This window comes from Phoca vitulina, unplaced genomic scaffold (assembly GCF_004348235.1).
Source record: "Phoca vitulina isolate PV1807 unplaced genomic scaffold, GSC_HSeal_1.0 scaffold81, whole genome shotgun sequence".
Lineage (NCBI taxonomy): Eukaryota > Metazoa > Chordata > Mammalia > Carnivora > Phocidae > Phoca > Phoca vitulina.
In genome coordinates this window covers 6,169,304-6,187,891 of record NW_022589784.1, presented here as the reverse complement: position 1 = coordinate 6,187,891, position 18,588 = coordinate 6,169,304, and the positions used below count along the sequence as shown (strand labels likewise).

The window sequence follows — 18,588 nt, the reverse complement described above, 5'->3', positions numbered from 1 at the left end:
GAGGCAGGAATTTCCCTGGCATGCCAAAAGACACCAAGAACCCCAAGTAATGAGCAGGACAGAATGAGGGACAGGACGGTGGGAGGTGGGATTAGAGAAAGGCTGAGGGGGCAGGTGACAGTTGTATGAATGAATCAATCAGCCAGCCAACCATATAAAGTAACGGGAGGCCATATAAAGGGTCCGACCTACAGACCCAATGGTTACAAATTAAAGAATCTACAGTTCACTCAGGAATCCAGAAATCAGTAGAGCAGTGGTTCTTCCCCGGGGTCGGGGGTGGGGGAGGGGTGATTCTGCACCGTCCCCCACCCCCCGGACACTGGGCAAGATATTCTGGCTGTGAGGAATCCTGGGGGGTGGAGGAGATTCTGGCACCTGGGGGGTGAGGCCGGGGGTGCTGCTCACTGTCCGGCAAGGCACAGGACAGCCCCGCCGCAGAGAATGATCTGGCCCCAAATGTCAACAGTGCTGAGGTGGAGAAACTCTGGACTAACGACACGAGGGGAGATGGGGGAAGACATTTTTCAAAAACACAAAGTTGTTTTTTAAGTGCCGAAGCTGGCCGTGTCGCGACCCCCGAGTCCAATCCCAGGGACACCTGTCATCCATCGTGCAGGCCACACACATGCTTCGGGTGCGACTGTGAGGATGAATGCTACTCTCATCGGGCAAAATTCACGAAGGCCCCTGGGATTCACCTTTCCCGCCACCAGCCCTTGCACTGGGAGCCTCCTAAGGGCTACTGAGCATTTTTTTTCCTCTCCCCTTGAATGGGTCCTGGAGACAATGGGCTCTAAGTACCTTCCCGGGAATGGTGAGTATCCACTCAGAAGCCCAAGTATTTATACAGGCTGTGAATGGCTACAAGGATCTCTTAAAAACACTTCTAACATTTATTAATAGACACAGACTAACCTGGCTGGGTTAACCATTACAGGGACTGGTCATGGCATAATGGGTGGAAGAAAAAGGTCGGGTTTCCTTCGTGTGGGAGGATCCTAAGAATTTTTTGGAGAGGAAAGGACCTTTTGATCAGGCCACACACAGTTCTTCACTCCTGTTACCCTCTCTGGCCCCCACCGCAGGGCACATAGTGTCCCATAGTTTTTCTGTGACTACACAGTGAAAGTATAGGTAATGGGGCACCTAGGACAGTCCCATCCACAGAGACAGAGAGGAGACGGTGGGAGCCGGGGGTGGGTGGGGGGTGGGGAGTCCATCTTCATGGGGACAGAGTCTCAGTTTGGGGAGATGGAAAGTTCTGGAGACGGAGGGTGGGGATGGCTGCACGACAGTGTGAGCGTGCTTCGTGCCGCTGAGCTGTGCACTTAAAAATGATTAAGATAGTCAATTTTATGTTATATATATTTCACCACAATTTTTAAAAATGCAGTTGGTAACGCCGTATTCTAGAACTGAAATATGCTAAGGGAGTCGAACTTAAATGTTCCCACACACACAATACAAGTGATGGATGTATGAACTCACTCACTACCTGGGAGAAATCCCTTTACAGCATACAGGTATATCAAAATCATCCCGATGGGCACTTTCAATATCTTACAGTTTTACCTTTCAATATCTTATAATTCAACCATATTTCAATAAAGCTTGGGGGGAAAAATACCCTACTGGTGATACTAATGGGAAACCACTCCCAGTCATAGTGAGTAAGCTTATTTATTTTGCGTATGTTTTTCAAATTGTGGTAAAATACACGTAACATAAAATTTACCATCTTAATCATTTCTAAGTGCACAGCTCAGTGGCATTAGGTACATTCACACTGTTGTGCAACCATCCCCACCATCCATCTCCAGAACTTTCTCATCTCCCCGAACTGAGACTCTGTCCCCATGAAACACTGACTCCCCTCCCGCTCCCCAACCCCTGGCTCCCACCATCTACCTTCTGCCTCTGTGGACGGGACTCCTCTGGGGACCTCCTATGGGTGGAATCCTACCATATCTGTCCTTAGTAAGTTTATTTATCAATTCCACAAACTTTGCGATCATTACAAAGTAAGCCATGTGTAAATAGCCACATTGTAATGATAGATTTAGACTTCCAGAATTGAAGTTGTTACTCTTTAAAAAAAAAAAAAAGGGAAGCACCGAGGGCTGTTGCTGGTGGTGGTTCAAGCTGGTGGTTTCAGTTACTCGAATGCAGGGCCAACAGCTCACAGCTAAGCTGAGGCCTGTGCTTGCTCTTGAGTTATATAAAGCATCTGAGGAGATAAATCACGTTTGCAAGCCTCAGCTCAGGCAGGGAATGAGGTCACAGGCATACATATAGCACATGATCTTAGAGCTGGGACAGCTCCCGGAGATCATCTGGCCTCCTGCCCCTTCTCCCGAAAAGGTGGCGGCCGGTGACAAGCCCGGTGACTTGCCCAAAGCCCTACAGCAGGTCAGACGTCCGGCCAAGAGTCGCCCGCAGGCTCGAGGCCTCCCGCCACGCCTCACCAGCAGTCCCTGAGCCTTTGCCTCCAAGGTCAAGGGCTGAGGAAATCGCTCACTCAAAACAATCTAAAGAAAAATAAATACGGACAAACATAAAGCACAAACGAACAACACCAAAAAAAAAAAAAAAAACTAAAGGAAAAAAAATGACATCTGTTTCTCTGGTTTGATGGGGTTTTTTTAAAATCCAGCTTTAAAATTTTAAACTAATTTATACAAACTAGATTGAGGCTCAGATAATTTTCTGTTTTCCTGCAAATGGATGAAGGCTGTTAAGTAAACAAGATTAAAGACGGGGCGGCGGGGAGGAGAATCATCTCTAGCATAAATTTTTCATGGAAAGCACAGAAGGGAACGCATTACCGCTCCTGGCTACCTCCACTCTTAAAACGTTAAGGGTCTAAATGTAGGGGCTAAAACTCTTCCCTGACTTTGTCATTAACCTCTCGACTCCTAGCTTAGCCCCCAAATTCAGCGGGTTAACAGAGCTGCATCCCCACAGCGGGGAAGGGGGAAGGGGAGAAAATTTCAGATGGAAATGGTGCCAAGACATGGAACTATCTGGTTTTGACACGAGTCTTCAGAGTGTCATGAGGCGGTGATGTTTAGAAATGGGTCTGCGTGGTTTGGTACAAGATGGTGTGTGTGGGCACGTGCCCCCACACTTACACTGGGAAGCCAGCATGGAGTGGGGGGGAGATGCTTGCCTGGAAGCAGGACAAAGCGGATCATCTGCTCCCACACACCCACCTCCACTCACCTTTGAGGCAGTAATCCAGCTCATACAGCTCACTGTCTTCTACCTGCCTCTCCCAGAAAACCAGGTAGTGTGTGATGTTGCCATTGGGATCAGAGGGAGGCTTCCACTTCAGAATAATCTGGGACGAGGAGTTAGAAACGGAGATTGGATCCAGGGGGACAGAAGGGTCTGCAAAGGAGAAAGGGAAAACAGGTGCACCATGAGCAGGGGGCGGGGACTGGCTGTCGGGCGGGCGTAAGAAGGAACACACCGGGGGGCGCCTGGGTGGCTCAGTCGTTAAGCGTCTGCCTTCAGCTCAGGTCATGATCCCGGAGTCCCGGGATCGAGCCCCGCATCGGGCTCCCTGCTCAGCGGGAAGCCTGCTTCTCCCTCTCCCACTCCCCCTGCTTGGGTTCCCTCTCTCGCTGTGTCTCTCTCTGTCAAATAAATAAATAAAATCTTTAAAAAAAAAAAAAAAAAAAGAAGAAGGAACACACCGGTTAGAGAGATCATGGGGATGTTTGCTGCAGTGTTATTTAAGAGCAGAGAAAACTGGAGACACGTGGAAAGCTCGCCGGGCAAGCGCACGGGGTACCAAATTACAGTCCATTCATACCACAGATTACACAGCCATTCGTTCATTCATTTATGCAGCACACATTTATACATAGAAAGCTCCAACTGTGTGGTGAGCTGTCTCGGTTCCAGGCACTGGAAAGACGCTGGGGAAAGGAAGGATAGTGGGAAGAGATAAATACACTCACATTTTCCAGGTAACATTCGGCCCAAATTGAACCCAGTCACGGGGTAACTTTCAGCACTGGGATGCCAGTCATCCGTATCACTGAGACGACACCTTATCTAACACCCCCCAAAACACACCACCTTTGGGCTCCACAAAACCTGCCCCTCAAGAATGCAGGTGGCTGAGGGGGTCAATGGGGGGGGTGAGGCTCTCAAGGCAGAGGGCATCATGCATACAAAGATCCAGAAGCTAGAAGCTTCCAGAAACTGTGGAGTCCTCTGGTGTTGCTGGAGGATACAAGAAGAGGGGGGCACTAGCCAAAAAAGCTGGGGCTGGCTCATAACGTCTGGACTATATCCCATGGGACAGGGTTTCTCACCCTCAGTACTACAGACATTTAGGGCCAGATAGTTCTTTGTCGTGGGGGTCTGCCCCGTGCATCGCCAGATGCTGAGCAGCATATAATGCCGGTAAGCCCCACGTCCACCGTCACGACAACCAAAACGGTCTCCAGACATCACCAAAGGTCTGCAGGGGGGCAGAATCACCCCAGGGCTGAGAACCTCCACAACAGGAGAAGGACTTAGGCTTTATGAAAATACAAATACCACTAAATTGCTAGGAAATAGTCCAGCACCACCCCCCCACCGACTAAAAAAAAATGAAGGGGGAAGGGGGCACAGAGATGAAATAAAAATAGCAAAACATTATTGATGAAGCTGGGAGATGGTCCATGGGGCTCATTTTTCTACTTTTGTGAATATCTGAAAATTTTCCAGAATGGGAGGGAACAGAGTAGCTTGTTGTTACTGCTTTGTCTTTTGAAATTATAAACTTGGGCACCCGGCTCTTTCAGAAGCCAAGAGCCACATCAAAGAGCACTTCCTACAACATCACCGTGTCAACCGTTCAAGGCAAGATGTCCATTTCACGTAAGAAACACTTACTAGTGGCATCTGTCTGCACATAGATGATGTCGCTCTTGGCCCCGTACGTGCGGCGTTCATCAGAAAAGGTGACCAAGGTCTTGACGAAGATGGCATACTGGGTCCAGGGCTTAAGACCCCGCATCAGCCACCCTGGGTGGTTCTGCGACTTGGGGTCATTGGACCGCAGAGGCGGGTCAATGTCCACCACCGTCCAGCTGTTGGAGCCGCACGCGTCCTGCCCATCGAACTCGGTCACGTTCTGATAAGGGCTTTCAAGACAAAGCAGAAGGTGGTTATCATGCCATGACTCTCGCTCTGAGGACGGAGAGTTGCAGCAGGGAAGGTGACATCCTACAGGGTTGTCTCCTGTTCACCAACAATCTTATGCCACAAGGAAAAATGACAGATCCCAAAGAGAAGGGACCCCTTCCCTTATAGCTCAATTTTCCGACTATATCAGTAGTGATGATGATGTTACCAACTACCTCACTACTTATTGGTAAGAATACAGGAGAGGGGCGCCTGGGTGGCTCAGTCCATTAAGAATCCGACTGACTCTTGATTTCAGCTCAGGTCATGATCTCAGGGTTGTGAGATGGAGTCTCGCATCACGCTCTACACTCAGCATGGAGTCTGCTTAAGATTCTCTCTCCCGGGGCACCTGGGTGGCTCAGATGGTTAAGCGTCTGCCTTTGGCTCAGGTCATGATCCCAGGGTCCTGGGATCGAGCCCCGCATCGGGCTCCTGGCTCAGCGAGGAGCCTGCTTCTTCCTCTCCCTCTGCCTCTCTCCCTGCTCATGCTTTCTCTCTCTCTCTCTCTCTCTGTATCTCTGTGTCTCAAATGAATAAATAAAATCTTTAAAAAAAAAAAAGATTCTCTCTCCCTCTCCCTCTGCCCCTCCCCCATTCCCTGTGCACGTGCCTACTCTCTCTCTCAAATAAATAAATAAATAAAATCTTAAAAAAAAAAAAAGACTGCATGAGAGATTATCTGCTACTTCTCGGCACACAGTCGGAGCATAATAAATCTTCAAAGATGGAGCAATTATTAATATGAATACTATCACAACTTCCATCATCTCCCTTTAAAACTCCTGATCTCAGGGTTGTAAGTTCAAGCCCCACGTTGGGTATAGAGATTACTTAAAAATAAAATCTTTAAAAAACTTTTTTTCAGCACAGTCGTATAGACTCTTGAACAACATGGCCCCAACTTCGTGGATCCACTCACGTGTGGATTTTTTACAGTACAGGACTGTAAATGCATTTTCCCTCCCTTATGACTCTTTTTTTTATCTTTTTTTTAAGATTTTATTTATTTATTTGAGAAAGAGAGAGAGAGCATGAGCAGGGGAGGGGCAGAGGGAGAGGGAGAATCAGACTCGCCGCGGAGCAAGGAGCCCAACGTGGGACTCGATCCCAGGACCCTGAGATCATGACCTGAGCCGAAGGCAGACACTTAACCGACTGAGCCACCCAGATGCCGCCCCCTTACGACTTTCTTAATAACATTTTCTTTTTTCTAGCTGACTTTCTTGTAAGAATACAGTCTATAACACATATAACATACAAAATCCGTGTTAATCAACAGCTTATGTCATCGGTAAGGATTCTGGTCAATAGCAGGCTATTAGTGGCTAAGTTTTCGGGGAGTCAAAAATTATATGTGGATTTTTGACCAGGGGAGGTGGTCAGCACCCCTAACTTTGGCATTGTTCAAGGGTCAACTGTACTCAAAACGACCAGGTGTTGTTTAATGGGGACAGTTTTAGTTTGGGAAGATGAGAAAGTTCTAGAGATGGATGCTGTGACAGTTGCACAACACTGTGAATGTGCTTAATGCCACTGAGCTGTGCGCAGAAACACAGTTCCAGTGGCCAATTTTATGTCGTGTATGTTTTGCCACAATTCTTTAAATGTTGGAGAAAATACAAAATCGATACGAAAATCAATCTTTAAAAACCCACTAAGCAGACTGAGCAGATTTTGTTAAGGATATCTTGCTGAGATATGTGGACATGAGGCAAAATGGAATATTGCTGTAGGAAACTCACCAAAAGAAACTTGTCTGTTTCAATTTCTGGTTTTGACAAACGGGGGTGTTACTAACCTCACATGCCATCAGCCTGTGAGATGGTGTAAAAGGGCTTATGATAGCTATTCCCAAGGAAGAGAGAGACAGAGGAGTCTCCGAGGGGAACCTCCGAACACACCCAACCCACATATCTCTTTATCTTCTACTTACGCCTCTTTGTAGAAAAGCATGAACCCCAGGAGGTCTCGGAAGTCAGGGGGCCAGTACGGCTCCCATTTCAGCAAGATCTTGTCATACGATGTCCGAATGTAAGAAAATTTAAGGAGCTCATTTTCACCTAAGGAAAGTTTAAAAACAATAACAATATCAGTATTAAAACCTTGCTCCAGCGCAGCCCGGAACAGGTGATCCTACATCCCCAAGAGCACCGGTGAGAAGGGAGATGTCAATCTGCTATTCCCTGGATGGGTCGCATTCCCACACGCCTTCTGCCGGGGTTCGGGGGCAAAAGCTGGTCACGTGAGTTGGCCCCTTCCATCAGCCAGTGACTTGGCCAGAGGCTCAACAGTAAGTAGCACCAACTCAAGAAGGACACCGGGCCAGTAATTATTGGGAAGAGTGATTTTTCAAGAGTAACGCTTGTCCTGGCACAATGTTGTCATACACGTGGGCTTTCGAGGTTACGTGTCGCAAGACGTAACTCCAGTGCTAAGTGAACACATGCGGAGGGAGTTTAGAGAGCGTAGAGAGCGAGCGGGTGGTGGAGAGACAATGCCTTAGAAAGAGTGGACTGCAAGCCCTCCCTTAAGCTCCACCCCAGCCTTGCTCTCTCCCTCCCCTGAATTCCCACGCTCGGCTGCAAGGACCGAACTCCCCCTGAGGGTATCATGGAAGCCTTGGTGCGTCAAGCCTCAGATGTCCCTTCGGGAGAGAACCTGTCAGAGGAGTGTAGTCAGCCAGCAGCCCCCAGCTCTGTAGCAGCTCCAGGACCTGCTAAAGCATTGGAGCCAAGACCATCTATAAGGAAGAATCAAATCATTCATTCATTCATTCATTCATTCAATGTGGATGTGGCATATTCCAGTATCAGGCACTGTATCTCTGTAATCACAAAGCTAAGATACACCTGTCCTCGGTATTTCAGAAATAGAACTCTACGAGACATAGAGTTGTTTTAGCTCATTGGGGGGTCAATGACACCTCCACCCTACCCCCAAGGGCCAGTGCAGTTCTCGAGGAGGAGGGCGGCCACCTTATCTGGTCCATGGGCTGGAAGGACCAGGACATCCCCACTTACAAGACGCCTGGTCCCCATTGGTCTTCAGGGCAATGTCGTTCCTCTCCTGGCGCCCCTTGGTTCCTGAAACTTCCTCCATCTTGTGAATTTCTGACAAGCAGAGTTTGGGATTGTAGTGGAAGAAGAGTTTCCCCTGAGTGATGGTGAGGTTGTGTTTGCTCCAGTCCCAGAGCTGCCTTAGGTTCTGGTTGTCCAAGGCGTAGAAAGAGTAGTTCCTACGGAAACATACACAAACCTAGTCATTCGCTGCCTTGTCACCTCCAACGCCAAGATGGCGGGGCCATGGCTGGAGTTGTGACCCTGAGGAGCACAAAAATGGACAGAACCTGGGTCCTTGACAGCATTGTTGGACAGCCCTCCTCAGACTTGTAGCTCGTGAGTCCATCTCCATCTACAGGAAACACAGCTAGTCTGGCTTTCTGTTGTTTTACTGACCCAGAGTCAGCAGACCTCGAGGGGAGGGGATCTGAGAAATGAGGATGGACAGCTGGGGCAAGGAAAGGAGTTCCATTTTGTACATGTAGCATTTGAGGCTTCTGGGGGTCACCCCGCTAGAGACAGGCTTGAGGGTAAGCCAGGGCTGGAGCTCTACGCACACGTAGATCGTTAGAGAGACAGCCAAGGCTGGGAACCCAGCACGCCAACTCTCAAAGGCAGGTGGAGTAAAGGGGCCTGGGAGGGAGATGAGGAGGCAGGGAGAGTATCCCCAAGAAGCAGAATCCTGTGGGCCAGAGATGAGAATTTCAGCAGGGAGTAGGTGCAGTCAATGTCAAAGGGGACCAGGAGCTGAGAAGGTACAGGGCACAGCACTCCCAGGGTCCCAGTCACGGCAGCACTCCAACTCATAACAAAGCCCAAAGCACACTTGGAGGGCACAAAGTCTGGGCTGTACCCCTTGAGATTTCCCAACAGTGACTGTATCAGTTTCCCTGGCTAGGTCTCTCGACACGTCCCAGCACATTCCTTTCTCTCCAGGCACTGTCCCCTAACAGATTCTTTGGGGGGCTTTAAAAACCCCTAAGTTCTGGGCACCTGGGTGGCTCAGTCAGTTGAGCATCTGCCTTCAGCTCAGGTCGTGGTCCTGAAGTCCCGGGATCGAGTCCCGCATCAGGCTCCCTGCTCAGCAGGGACTCCGCTTCTCCCTCTCCCCACCCCCACTCACGCTCTCTCTTGTTATCTCTTTCTCAAATAAATAAATACAATCTTAAAAAAGAAAGTTCTCAACACAAGAAAAAAATTTTCTAACTGTATATGGTGATGGTTGTTAACTAGACCTACCGTGGTGATCATTTTGCATATATACAAATATAGAATCATTATGTTGTACACCTGAAACTAATATAATATTACATGTCAACTGCACCTCAATAAAAAAAAATCTAAGTTTTTCTCCCCCCACTCCCCCACCACCGCCTCCAGTTTTATTGAGATATAACTGATTTATAACAGTATTCGTTTCAGGCTTCCAACATTATGATTTGCTATTTGTAGATATCATGAAATGATCACCACCATAAGTTCAGTTCACATCCATCACCTCACATGATTTAAAAAAAAAAAATTGTTTCTTGCGACAAGAACTTTTAAGATTTATGCTCTTGGGGCACCAAGAATAAATAAAATCTTAAAAAAAATAAGATTTACACTCTTAGCAAATTTCATGTGTAATTCAGTATTGTTAACTACGTGGGTACATCACATCTCCAGGACTTATTTTATGACTGAAAGTCCATACCTTTTGACCCGTCGCACCTGTTTCTCCCACCCTCTACTCTCGCCTCTGGCAACCACCAATCTATTCTCTGTATCTCAAAGCGTGTTTTTGTTGTTTTGTTTTTAAATTCCTCATATAAGTGAGATCCTACAGCATTTGTCTTTCTCTGACCTATTTCACTCGGCATAACACCCTCAGGTCCATATGTGTTGTTGCAAATGGTAGGATTTCCTTCCTCTTTATGGCCGAGTGATATTCCATTGCATGTATGAGCCACATCTTTATCCCTCCATCCATCCATGGACACAGGTGTTTCTGTGTCTTGGCAAAAACCCGTGAGTTGTTTTAACTCACGAACCTCCTAGTGAGCCTTCAGGCCACACCCAGAACCAGGCCACGTACCCAATTTCCAAGGTCTCTCCTCGAATCAGCCGTAACTTCCGGAAAAAAGAAAGTGACACAAGAGCATAGGATCTCCGGATTTTCAGATACCCGGAAATTTCTTCAATGAGTCCTAGGTTGGCCTCCAGCTCAGCTGCCAGGTTGTCTAAGGAAAGGAGAGAATATCCAGTGAGCTTCTACAGAAATATTTTAATCTTCCCATAATCTCTCATAGTGAGGAGTCAACCTAGAGGCTGCAAGTCCCCATATAAGTGACCAGCGTGCTTTTTTCCTCATCCTTTACCTTGTTTGCCCTCTTCCAGACACATGGGCCTCCCCACCATCCCTTAAACAAGCCAGGCATCCTTCTGCCTCAGGACCTTTGCACTGGCTTCCTCCTTTGCCCAGAATATTTTTCTCTCATAGTTCTGCTTGGTTTGCTTCATCTCCAGCTCAAAGCATCCTTCCTCAGAGCAGAAACCCCTTCAAAAATAGCAGACCTCTTTACTCTCTATTTCGGAGGCTGGCGAATGACAGACAGCCCAGTGGCCAAATCCAGTCTGTGTCGTAAACAATGTTTAATTGGAAAAGAGCCACACCCATTTGTTTACAGGTTCTCTATGGCTGTTTTTACAGCAGCAGAGTTGAGTACTTATGGCAGAGATCGTCTGGCCTGCAAAGCTGAATGTATTTATTCTGTGGCCCTTTATAAGAACAAGTCACCGATCTCTGCTCCCCCCCGCCCCGTTTCCCTGCTTTACTTCCCTTCATAGTGGGGTCCACCCCAAGTTTACGTTATATGTTGATGTGTTTATTTGTAAGATCCATCATGCGTGGGCTTTGCTTTGTTTACTGTGAATATTCGATAAATGTTTGCTGAATAAATAAAGGGATGCCTTTTTGCCTGCGGTGGTATTTCTGGAAACACGGCCCCCAGACCTGCCACAGGGCACACGGCCTACTTGTTAAAAATGCAAATTCCCACACAAGAACACCAATTTCCAACTTGGAAAATTAGAATCTCCGGGTGGGTGGGGCCAGGACTGAGCTGTGAATTTTAGGTCCGGAAGCCAACTCTTCAAGTGACTCCTCCCCTGGTGTGTAGCTGGAAGGCGGGTCCCAGCTGGGGGGCCCCACCCCCAGAGCACTCACTGCCCCCTCGGATGTTGATGATGAGGCTTCCGTTGACAACCGTGCAGCCTCGGAGCTCCTGCGCAGACGTCACCGAGTCAATGGTTTTCTCGCCCTCCAGGATGTGGCAGACCTTGGGACAGGGGCCCAGGCATGGAGTGCACATCAGGCTGAAGAAAGAGCGGAGAGAAGGGGTCAGGGCACCCAGGACCCCACGCACCAGGACTGCTCAGGGTCCCAAGGATGGGACTTACGCTGTTACCCTAAGGCTGGGCATTTCAACCACAGCATTGCTGACATTTGGAGCCGGAGAATTCTCCGTTGTGAGCGTGTCTTGCTCCTGGATGGTGCTGAGCAGCCTCCCCGGCCCTCACTCACTCAATGCCAGTAGCACCTGTCCCTCAGCATGACAGCCAAACATGTCTCCAAACATCGTCCCCTGCGGGGACAGGGGGCAAATCACCCCCAGTAAGAACCACCATGTAAGGGGCAGGTGCATGCCATCCTCCACGGCGGCACGTCCTACGGCTTTACCCCAAAGGCAGGGGACTCATGCTTTTCCCCTAAAACGACAGGGCTCTAGCCATACCCCAAAGTAATGGAATTCACACTGCACCCCAAAGAGGATCCCATTCTACCCGGAAGAGGCAGGACTCACGCCATCATACTGAAGGTTTGGGACTTGGGCGTTACCATGGTGATGGGAATTTTTCCGAGCTGATGGGCCTTTCGGAGGATTTCCGCTGCCCCATACCACAGCGCTGCCGCCCCGAGGAAACATGATGCTTGCTGTTCCGTAGGGTCTGAACACAACCTCGCACGGGACAGTGTGTGACGGCGGCAGCCTTTGGCTTTGCTGACTGTAGCCTATGGTACTGGACTACACAGCTCCCAGCAGTCCTTGGGGAACCATCCCTCCCCCCCCACAGGGTCTGAGGTGGGTTCTTGGCTAGCACAGCACTCCTAGGTCCAGGCAAGACACACGATCCAGGCCAGGCTGGGCACCATCATCCATCCCCCCAGGGGTTCAGAGGTGGGCACGCACCCAAGTCAGTCCAGTGAGGGTTTTACCAGAATTTCCCAGAGGGAGAAACTATCTAAAGCACTTGGCACGTACAAAACAAGAGTCGTTAGTCCTTGCTCTGATGACCACTTTTCATTAGTGGTATCATTGTTGCCACTGGGGCTGGTTACACACCCCGGCATATCCAATTCTTCAGAATGAGCTCGGTGATGGCAGTCCCAGGTCCGGGCACAGAGCTTCAAAGGCCCTTGGGATTCCCTGAGAGGCAGGAGCATCTTTGCTATGCTAGTGAGGTGACGGTGTGGTGGCCCTATGTAGCTTCGGGATGGGGGCTGGTCCCCAAGAAGACCAAAGACGGGATTAGATTTGTGGGTCCACCGAAGATGGAGTCCAAGCACATGGTCAAGGAGTCAACTGATCACAGCTATGTAACGAGAGCCCAGGGAAAATTCTGGACACCGGCTCGGCGAAGTTTCCTGGACAGTGAATGCAAACATCTGCTGGGAGGGCCACGTCCCTGACTCCACGGGACGGAGCTGGGACGCCCCGTGATAACACACGCATCCTTAATAATAAAGCTGTAGTTGTAAGTACGTGTAGTTCAAGTGCCTGACGGTGAGCTCTGATTGCCAAGGCATCCATTTCAAAAGACATCCCTCCAGTGAACGTATGGCCGACTGCATGACCCAGCTCCGAGAGATAAGGAATTCGGCTGCCCCGCCCCTGAAGCTCCCTCCTTCAGAAAGCCCTGGGTGGCCCAGATAGTTGACTGCCCGAGTGACCCCACTTCTCCCTCCCCGCCCCGATTCCTCTTCTTATGCTTTAAATTCACCAGTAAAGAGTGAACCCACGAAACCCTGGACACCCCACCCTCGGACCCTAACGAAGGCAGAGCCCCAGGTCCACACTGTCTCTCTCTCTCTCTCTTTGCCCGTGTTCTCACTGTGTGGCCCGCGAGGGTGCCCTGTGCCCTCTTGTGAGGACTTGTGACTCATCACCCTCGTTTTCCTCAAAGTTCCCAGATAGTCTTTGCTGAAGTGCATCCAGCGATCCTAAGAACCATAAGGGCCGGCCCAGCCATAAATAGGGGCCCTGATGGGGAAACATCTGGAGCTGGCCACAAGTGACATGTGCCTCTTGGGTGAGCCCTGCCAGCGTCCCTAATTAAGGGCGCTACCATTAACAGGCTCGGGACTGACGGAACGGTATGGCCTTTTTTTTTTTTTTTTTTAAGTACCGTGACCTGTTCTGGAAAATTATTGAACCTAAAATGGATACGTGAGAACCCGTACATGCATATCCAGCCGATGAGAAGTATGGGTGGCCTGGGTACCCCAAAGCGTGGCTGGCATCTGGAGTGAGGGCAGTGTGGTGGAGGACAGAGTCCGATGCTCACTCCGGGTGGCTACGGTCAGAACTGCCCCACGGACACCGGTTGATATCAGAACAGCTGGGGTGGAAATGGAATAGGGACCAAATGTTTGGGTTCTTTTGTTGATTCTGCAAATACTCCCGGAGCACCTATTATGTGACAGGTGATACTCTAAGCCAGGGGCCGGCCAACGACGGCCCGCGGGCCAGATCCAGCTGACCACCTGTCTCTGTAAATAACATTAGGCTGCAGCCTGGCCTCACCCGCTGGTTTGCGTATCATCTATGGCGCTGTTCTTGCGCTACAAGGGCTGAGTTGCGTAGCTGCCAACAGAGGCCATATGGCCCTCAGAGCTGAAAATATTTACAATCTGGCCCTTTGCCATCGCCCGTTCTAAGCTGCAGGCACACATGAGTGAACGAAAGAGGCAATCTACTTTCCCCGTGGGAGATTACAAAGGCCCCAAGTTGTTTGCAGCCCATCCCACCAAGAAGTGCCCGGTAGGTCCCCATTCAGTGAATCTGGGCTTGGCCACGTGACTTGCTTTGGCCAACGGGACAGTAACAGATGTCATGCAAACACAGGCTTGAGAAGTACTAGCACGTGGGGGCAGGCACTTCCTGGCTACTGGGCTGGGAAACCCCACGGAGAGAGGCCTCGGCTGCCCATCCGAGATATGAGAGGCTACCCTATGCATGCAGTCATGGCTGGACAAACCACCTGTCAACCCATGAAATCATTATAAACCATGAATGAGTGTTGTTTCAAGTCACTAGGTGTTGGCTGGTTTGTTACCCAGAAAGAGCTCACCGATACACTTGTGAAACATATGGTCAGGTTGGGCAAAATTAACAAATTGACAATTAAAATATCCACTGGCGGTAAATGCCATGAAAAAGGTGAAAACTGGGGGCGCCTGGGTGGCTCAGTTGGTTAAGCGGCTGCCTTGAGCTCAGGTCATGATCCCAATCCCAGGGTCCTGGGATCCAGCCCCACGTCAGGCTCCCTCCTCAGCGGGGAGCCTGCTTCTACCTCTCTCTGCCTGCCTCTCTGCCTACTTGTGCTCTCTCTCTATCTCTCTGTCAAATAAATAAATAAAATCTTAAAAAAAAAGAAAAGTGAAAACTGTGTGATGTGCCAAAGAGTGGCTGGATGCTAATTCAGCCAGGGCGGTCAAATAGGGAAGGGTTCTCAGAGGAAGTGACTTTTCAGCTGGGACCTGGCTGACAAGAAGCCAGCCAGGCAAAGATCATTCTAGGGGGAGGGACAGGGATGCCCCATGCCCACCACACTCTTAACATTCACCCCAAATATCAAGCCCTCCTTGTCCCAGGAAAGAGCACCCCAGGACTCCCACCAGGAACCTCAAAGTGACCAAAGATAGTGAGGCTTTTTAATGAATCATGTGGGTTCCCAGACCTCTGTTCTGAAACTATCAGAAACCATTCCCATATAAACCACCAGAATGGAAGAAAACCTATCTGGTCCTATTTGATATTAAACCATATTAGAAAATGACAGCACTACAGTCTTTCATCAAATAAAAGCTTCAGAAGGAAAGCTAGTATTTTTTTTTTAAAACCAACAAAGTAAAATATTGCTCTGACAAGTTATAATTGGCATCCCTCACTCTGCCTTTCTTCCCTCAGTAAAGGTCCCAGATTTCACAGAACATGCTGCCAATTTCCCAGGGTTTGGGTCCTAGGGGCTGTTGCACCATCAGCAAGCACATCAAAGAAATCTCCTCTCCATCTCAGGTCTCGGTTACAGTCAGGAAAAAGAAAAAAAAAAAAAAAACCTTTTATTTAAAGCCAGTGTCTTTTAAACAAACATCTCGCCAGAAGATGTTAATATCCATGCTTTATTTCAAACGTGGGAAAAAAAAAACAAAAAACAGAAATGAATCCAAAGGAATATGGTCATTTTCCCAACCTGACTGATAAACTGGCCAGGAAAAAAAAAAAAAAAAAGCTCTGTCTGGCATGCAAAGGTGATTTATAGAAGCCTATTTTTGGTCAACAAAGCCACTTGATAGGTTTTATCAAAAACAACTAAAACAAAACATGTTGTACTTGCAGGTTTCACAAACACTCAAAGAGAGGCTCATAAGACCTGAAATAAAGGTTGTTTTCCTTCCCACCCACTCCACCCGGGGAAATAAAATTTCCCACCAGAACACGCTCGCTTGGCTAATTCTCAAGTCTGAAGAGGAAGATTTTTTTACGTAAGCAGATCAGCTCAAGGCCCCTTGACGTGCGTCTGTTTCTGATTTGTTTTTTGTTGTTTTGTGGGGTTTTTTTTTCAAACCCTCAACACAAAAACCAGGAAACAGATTTTTTAAACTTGGTTACAGCCCCGAGACACCGAAATAGCTCATCTAAGAAGCTAACAACATGAACAAAAAGTCTGCGATGTGCGTAGGAAATCTGACTCACCACCAAAGAGAAAACCGTATTCCTCACCCGAACATTAGGGAACATTAGGTTTGATGGCCCTGTCCTTCAAAATGCAGCAAAGTCCTGAGAATATTCTGGAATGGATTCTCTTCCTCCTTGTGCTCCCGGCTAATCTCAGCACGCTGTCTGGCTCCAGCATGGAGAAAACATAAAAACCTCAGCTCTGCTCTAGGCTGTAACATTTGGGCAGCCGCATCCCTGGGGACAGTCCTGTCCCTGAGAAGGATGCTAGTGGAAACCAAGGACTCCTGTCTTTCTGTCTTCTGTTCCCCAAGCTAAGCACAGAAAAACTAAAAAACAGTGCCTACAACGGGAAAATATTTACTCTCTCGTCCTTTACGGAAAGTTTGTCGAGTCCAGCTCCAAAGGCCAGGACCAAAACAGGAGGCAACAACGGCATCCGAGAGACCCAGGAATATCACCACGCGGCAGCACCCCCTCACTCGTTGCCAGTTAACTCTAGTTTTCCACACAGTTTTAGCAGGTGCCACCCCGCCCCCCCCCCACCACCACCATCAGCCCCGCATCGCTTCCCGTCTTTGCTGCACCACCCCCTCCCCGCCCCCGGAAGCCACACCCTGGACTCACTTGCTGGAATTCATCGTGTAGCCAGAGGGGCACTCGGGGATGCACTTGCTGTTGTGAATGACGTACTGGTGGCAGCCCTGTCTCCGGGAGTTCTTGCATCTGTTGTGCAGGTCCTGGCAGAAGCTGAAGTTCACGCAGCGCCAGTCTTGGAAGTGGTAGTACGGGGGCGGGCAGGTCTCCACGCACCTGCCATCCAGGTAGAAGTTGCGACAGGCCACGCACTTGGTGGGGTCGTCAGGCTCGGAGCAATTGCCCAAACACTGGCTGTGGCAGCAGAGACCCTCGGCGGTGCAGCCGTGCGACTTGCAGATGGTGGGACAAACTGGGGAGAGAGAGAAAACAGCCGGTCAGCAGCCTCGCCGTCTGCAGAGACCGCAAGCCTGGATGAGGGAGGGCAAAAGCCGCACAAAATCGTAACAGTAACAGTCTCCCTTCTACCGTCCTTGCTCCGCGCCAGGCATGACTATTAATTCGTGTCAGCAGAGAGGCTCTGACTCGCAGCATTTGCAAATCGCCCCGGTGTAAATACCCCCACCTCGGTCCATCTGAAGCTACCAACAAAATGCTGCTGAACATGGAGCCCATGAGAGAGACACACAGTAGCCCAAGCCTTAAACAGCATCTCCATTGTGCAGCTGCCATAGTAGCAAATAACCTCAAAGGCGTAAGCAATTGAAAAATGCAGTGAGATAATAGCAAGTGGGGAGCTCTGAGTATTTATTACCTTTGTTTTTAACATGATTTGTTAATTGTAAGTCTGTCTCATGTACATTTTCATAACAGCTTCTTTAATTAGCTAGTTCACACATTTCCTGAAACCCTGACCGTCGGTTCTAGCAAGCTTCTGCAATACTGGTATAAAGAGATACATTACTACAGAGCCATTTCCTCCGTGTTACAAACGGGGAAACCAAGGTACGAGACGGTGAAGCAAGTTACCCAAAGGTCATTTATCACTTCAACTGACATCTGATTGCCCTGATCTAGATGTTGCAGCCAAGGGACAAGGAACAAGATGCAGGAACAACAAGGTGGCCGCAGCCCCTCCTTCCGGAGCACGGGGTCTGACGGAGGAGGCAGATTCGTTACTTAAACTCCAGGCTCGGGATGCGCAATTGCATAAGCCACAAGCGCGGGGCTGGAGGTAAGGGGAGGGGACATGTCTGTTGCAACCTGAAGGAGATAATGAACAGGAAGAAAAGAGAAGGCCCTGCCGATGGGGAGGCCAGAGGCTTGCCTCTGATTTCGTGGCCGGGGGAGTTTCTGGTCCCCTGCAACGGAACTTGTCCACCAAAGGCCGGACTCTACCCCGGGTTCCTGCAGCAGCTTGTCACCCACCCCCTCTCTCCCCACGTCTCACTACTCATCGCTTCCTAATTACCCCTTGATTTCAGTGCCTCGGCATCTGGCCTGGTCCTTAATGACCAGACCTCCCTGCCCAGGCTGTTGGCATATCTGTCCGTGGACATATGGCTTCCCTGAGGCTGGACAGACCTCGGCCGTGGCCTGGCCTGTTCTTGGAGTCGCTTTCTTCGCTCAGTCACTCTGCATGGCTTGAAACACAGTCTGGAAGCTGGGGAGTGTTACTGACCCCAAGCCCTCAGGCTCTTTGTTGCAGCAACTTTAAGGCCCCAGTGGACCCCAAAACCAGCCCCAGGAAACAGAAGGGGTCCCTGAAGCCACATTCACATAGGAGCAGCGCTGTCTGATGG

At 49.4% G+C, this 18,588-nt stretch overlaps 1 protein-coding gene across 4 annotated transcripts in view; it reads right to left on the bottom strand.

Moving 5' to 3' along the window:
- Positions 1–18,588, bottom strand: part of INSR (insulin receptor) — a 121,901-nt gene that overhangs the window by 29,655 nt on the left and 73,658 nt on the right. For all 4 annotated transcript variants that reach the window (XM_032394925.1, XM_032394926.1, XM_032394928.1 and 1 more), the window contains exons 3-9: positions 16,877–17,198; positions 11,458–11,606; positions 10,327–10,471; positions 8,211–8,425; positions 7,124–7,250; positions 4,897–5,147; positions 3,226–3,393 (exon numbers count right to left, since the gene is read on the bottom strand). In XM_032394925.1, the coding sequence (XP_032250816.1) occupies positions 3,226–3,393; positions 4,897–5,147; positions 7,124–7,250; positions 8,211–8,425; positions 10,327–10,471; positions 11,458–11,606; positions 16,877–17,198 (1,377 nt within the window). The remainder of the gene's footprint in view (positions 1–3,225; positions 3,394–4,896; positions 5,148–7,123; positions 7,251–8,210; positions 8,426–10,326; positions 10,472–11,457; positions 11,607–16,876; positions 17,199–18,588) is intronic.